Genomic DNA, 4864 nt, shown 5'->3' on the forward strand with positions numbered 1-4864 from the left:
TGCTCTGTGACGAGGAGCCACGCGGAGGTGGCGACAAAAACATGCTGTAGGAAAACAATAGAAAACAACAAAGGTGACGTTCAGGCCAGAGTCGGCTGACTGCCAGAGCCTGCTAATGCTGGTTAGAAGGAGAAATTCCGCTTGGCCGGTCGCCACCCAGAGCCCCAACCGTGCGGTCCTCCCCGGCTGACAGGTGATTAGAAGGGACCCAGAGCTCCCTCCGGGTGGGCGGGGCTCGGCCTCCGTAGAGCTCCGCACCCCGCCCCCCCGCCCGCTAGTGCGCCTGCGCAGCAGCTCTGACGCCGGCCCGAGCCCCGCCCCCTCCCGCCGAGACCACGGGCTTGGGGGCGGGGCCTGGGCACAAGATGGCTGCCGCGCGCCCGGAGCCCCCGAGTCCGAGCTCAGCGGCCCCGGAGCCGCGATCCCCGGAGACGCCGGACCTGGTGCGGGCGGGGAAGGGGCCTCGGCGGGGGACTCGAGGCGGGAAGAGGGCTCAGGGCAGGGGGCGGGGCCGGGGCGGGGCCTATGAGGGCTGGGCGGGGGACGTATTTAGGGCTCCGGGTCTGGGGGTGGGGCCTCTCGGGGTGGGCGAGGGGCGTGGTCGAACGCGGAGCCTATGAGAATGCGGGGCGTGGCCTGTGTGGGGTGTGGCCTAAGGAGGGGGTTGGGTGGAACATCTGGGCAGGAGATAGGTAAGGGGAGAGAAATCTCAGAGATTGAGTTTGTGTTGTTAAGGGGGCGGGGCCTCCTATATTCTGGGGCTAGAGAACTTGGATGGATGATTGGGAAGGTGACCCTGAAAGACAAGGGTGGGTGGTTATGGTCGGGGCACCCGCGCTGGGGTGGGGTAATGATTCTGCAAAGGTCCGAGTGATGTGTCTCCAATGCCTAAGGGGGGATTTGGGGGGCAGGGGTAGAAATGACCGCTCCAGGTCACTTTGGAACTTTCCCCACTAGGGGCTGGAGAGTAACAGACACTCATTCATTCAACAAACATTTACTGAGCTCTTCCTGGGGCTCAGTAGGTAGAGAGGTGAACAAGACGGATAAGGACTGTATTCTCTTGGAGCTCCCAGCCCAGCGGGGGAGAGAGACAATAGAGGATATTTATTGTGATACACGCTATGAAGGAAATAAAGAGTGAGCTGTTAGAGTGAGGGGTAAGGGGAGCTACATGTAAATGAGAGAAGTCAGCTGCGTGCTGGCTTATATTTACACTGGGGTCAGAGTCAAGCAGGAGCCGGATCACGATGGGTATTGTGATGGCGGTTTGGGATGTTAGGTGCAGTTGAAGCCATGGAAGGGTTTTGAGTGGGAAAATGACGACCTGATTTCCATTTTCAAAAGGTCATTCAGGCTGCTTTGGGGAGTCAGCAGACATAAGAACAGAGGTTCTCTTCAGGAGGCTTTTTCGTTGTCAAGCCAAGAAATAATTGGCTTTTAACTGGGGTAGGGGAGAGAAATGGCTGGATCCGTGATGTATTTGAGACCGGAGGGGAAGTCTTGATAGGGATACTGCAGAATCCTAGAAGATGGAGAGCAGGATCTGGAAACTGAGGGGCCCAGCACGCTACAAAGGAGATGGATGTTTTAATAAGTGGGGGGCTTGTGGGTGAGGCCCTGAGGCAGGGTCCACAGGCTCCTGGTTTTTTCTCCCCCTCACCCCAGGTCCTGGTGCCAGATGATGGCCGGCCCGCCACACCCCCGAGTGACCTCATCGAGATCCAGGTGGTGAAGGTGACGGACACCACGCTGGTACCTGAGCCCCCGGAGCCAGGTTCCCTCCACTGTGCCTTGTGCCCAGCTGCCTTCCGGCTGGTGTCTGAGCTGCTGTTCCACGAACATGGCCACCTGGCGGGGGCTGAGGGCGGCGGGCAGGGTGGGGACCCCAGCCGGTGTCATGTGTGTGGCCACAGCTGTCCGGGCCCCGCCAGCCTCCGCGCGCACTACAGCCTGCACACGGGGGAGCGGCCCTACCGCTGCGCCCTCTGCCCCCGGGCCTTCAAGGCCCTGGCGCCTCTGCTGCGGCACCAGCACCGACACGGGGTGGAGCCGGGGAGCTCTCAGAGGCCCCCGGAGGCGGCGGCGGCTCGGGAACAGAGGCCCGGGGTGCCCCAGGAGAGGTCGGAGGTGGTGATGGCGGCGGCGGCAGCGGGCGCGGCGGTGGGGAAGCCTTTCGCCTGCAGGTTCTGCGCCAAGCCGTTCCGCCGCTCATCAGACATGCGCGACCACGAGCGGGTGCACACGGGCGAGCGGCCCTACCACTGCGGCATCTGCGGCAAGGGCTTCACCCAGTCCTCGGTGCTCAGCGGCCACGCACGCATCCACACCGGGGAACGCCCCTTCCGCTGCGCCCTGTGCGATCGCACTTTCAACAACTCCTCTAACTTCCGCAAACACCAGCGCACCCACTTCCACGGGCCAGGGCCGGGGGTGGGGGACTCTGGCAGCCAGCTGGCGTCCGGGGCCGAGGAGCCAGGGAGTGGCTGTGGGGCAGGAGACAGTCTGGAAGAAGGCCAAGGGGAGACGGCAAAGGTGAAGGTGGAGGTCGCCCAGTAGGCTGGGAGAGCAGGGACATGGGGGCATCAACGTGGGAAATAGGAGGCACATTGCAAGGGAGGGGGTGGGTGGGAAAAGGAGGCAGGAGAGAGGAGATGGGGGTAGAGGTGAAAAGAGCTAACCGTGATGGCCATGAGCAGTAGTACAGGAGAACAGGTTTCGGGACACCCACAAACCCATACAGCACCTCCATGAGACTCAGAAAGGCACAGACACAGACTTGTGGATGCCCAGGTACGTGTGAGGAACACAGGCTGGTTTTCATGCCCAAGCTGCCTGCTCATTTGGTTGTCCTCATGCAAGACACAGTTTGTCCCCACAGAGCCTGGGCACCAAAGAGGGTGAGCCAGGGTTGAATGGAAGGGGCAGAACTGGGGTCAGTCCTTCATCTACAGAACCCTGGACTATCTTGGGGGCCTAGGGTGGACCAGGATGGAATCTTTTGCCTACCTCACTGGATTGCACTGAACCTGGGATGCCTACTCACCCTCAGGCAGAAGACACCCACCAGGTCCTCCATGAAGAGACTCTGGGATCCCATCACCTCGAAGCCAGAGGGTCCCCAAGTCCTAGCTGAGAGCACTTGAGCCTCAAGGATGTAAGCATGACCCTAAGGATCTTGACTCTAAGAGTTGCTCCCTGCTCCCATGGTGGGCCCTCCTTAACCCACTGACTCTGAGGCAACAACATTACAACAGACACCAAACAGCCACCTAATACCCCATCATAGGCCTTTAGGTTCAGAGCCCATGGCCCCCAGGGCTACAGAGTAGCCTCAGTTTTCTCTGATCTCCTCCACTCCCTGTTTGAAGCAAACAGCTTACTGCCTGACCCAATGCTATCCCACGGAAGTGTTGGGGAAGGCAGCATGGTGGGCTGGCCTGTGTACGGCAGGTGTGGAATGAACTGAGTCACTGTGGTGGGGGCAAAAGGAGGACCTGGGAGCTGGAGGTGGGGAGCCTCCAGTTCTCCTATTAAAGGACTTTCTGAAGGGTCTCTGTCAGTCTTGTGTTTCGGGGGTGGGAGTAGAGGGTCCGCACTGTGGTCTTGCCAGGAGCAGTGAATTGCAGATCTCTCTCCAAATCTCTGTCTCCTCATCTTTACAATGGGGGTGGACAGTGTCTGGCTCTTCAGAGATGTTGTGTGCTTCACCTGTGGGAATGGGTATCAGGGGAAGTTTGACAAAATGAAGGGACTCCAGTGATCAGTATATTTATCAACAAGGGAGAGCCCCGGATTTGCTCACCTTCCTCTTTGCCAGCATCTCCCCCGAGATAGCCCTTCGAGAGGTCAGAGCACCAACAGAACTCATTCTGTTTTCTCCAAAGAAACACCTGTGTTTCCTGTCATTGGCCTCACCACCCAAGCTAGAGACCTGGGCAGACTCTTTAAGTCGCCTTGATCCCTCATCCACTTATCTAATCCCTGCCTTCATCCTTTCCCCGCTGTTGAGCTGGTTAAGTATCTTTGGAATCTAAACACTTTCATTGTCACTACTCTCGTGGGCCAAGCCAACAATGATCCCACATTTGAAGAGCCACGCGGCAGCACGGGCTCTTCCAAAAACACAGATCCCCACCTTGTTACCAATCCACTACTCCTTGTAGCTTCAAGATGGGATCGCAAGCCTGAGTGCTTGTAGGCTCTGGGTGGCAATGTAAATGTATGAGGGAGGTGGCTGGGTGAGACGGCAAAGTGCCAGCACCAGGGAGGGGAAATGGCAGAATTTGGTGGCAGATTAGAGAGAGGGCAATGGTTACTCAGCTCTGGGAGAGTGCAGACCGGGTTGCTAGATCTCCCCAATTTTTCAGCAGTTGCATTAGTTCATATTATGCAAAATCCTTTGATTTTCAAATGTCGGCAACTATCAAACTTTATTATTAATTTTTTAATGCATGGGCTAAACAAAGCATGTCAGTGGCTTGCCTCCAGCAGCTGCCAGCTTCCGGCCTCTGGCCTACAAGATCATCCAAGCTCTACTGTTTGGAATTCAAAGCCCTTCAGGATCCAGCCTCCCACACCGCCCCCCCCCCCCCCCCCCGCCCAACCTCCCAGCCATACTCCTCACTGAAATTCTCTGTAACAGCTGGGTTCAGTTAAACACACTCAACCCTCCACCCAGAATTCTGTGCCCACTTTACCTGGCAAGCTTCTGTGGCTTGTTATTGTTCAGGCATTACTTTCTCCTCCAGGGAGCTTGGCTACCCCCCAGTCTCACAAAGCAACTCCTCCATGCTCTCTGCCCTCAGGGATAATTCTGTGGACGTTTTGTGGTGTGGCTCTGGGTCCCTGGGACTTTTGAACC

General features: G+C 57.9%; 1 protein-coding gene across 1 annotated transcript; it reads left to right on the forward strand.

Moving 5' to 3' along the window:
• Positions 1-312: 312 nt before the first annotated feature.
• ZNF784 (zinc finger protein 784) lies at positions 313-3555 on the forward strand. Its single transcript, XM_058707223.1, has 2 exons — positions 313-443; positions 1669-3555. Exons 1-2 carry the CDS (start codon positions 366-368, stop codon positions 2557-2559), a joined length of 969 nt encoding a protein of 322 aa, XP_058563206.1. The 5' UTR covers positions 313-365; the 3' UTR covers positions 2560-3555.
• Positions 3556-4864: the final 1309 nt, after the last annotated feature.

This window comes from Neofelis nebulosa, chromosome 17 (genome assembly GCF_028018385.1).
Source record: "Neofelis nebulosa isolate mNeoNeb1 chromosome 17, mNeoNeb1.pri, whole genome shotgun sequence".
Lineage (NCBI taxonomy): Eukaryota > Metazoa > Chordata > Mammalia > Carnivora > Felidae > Neofelis > Neofelis nebulosa.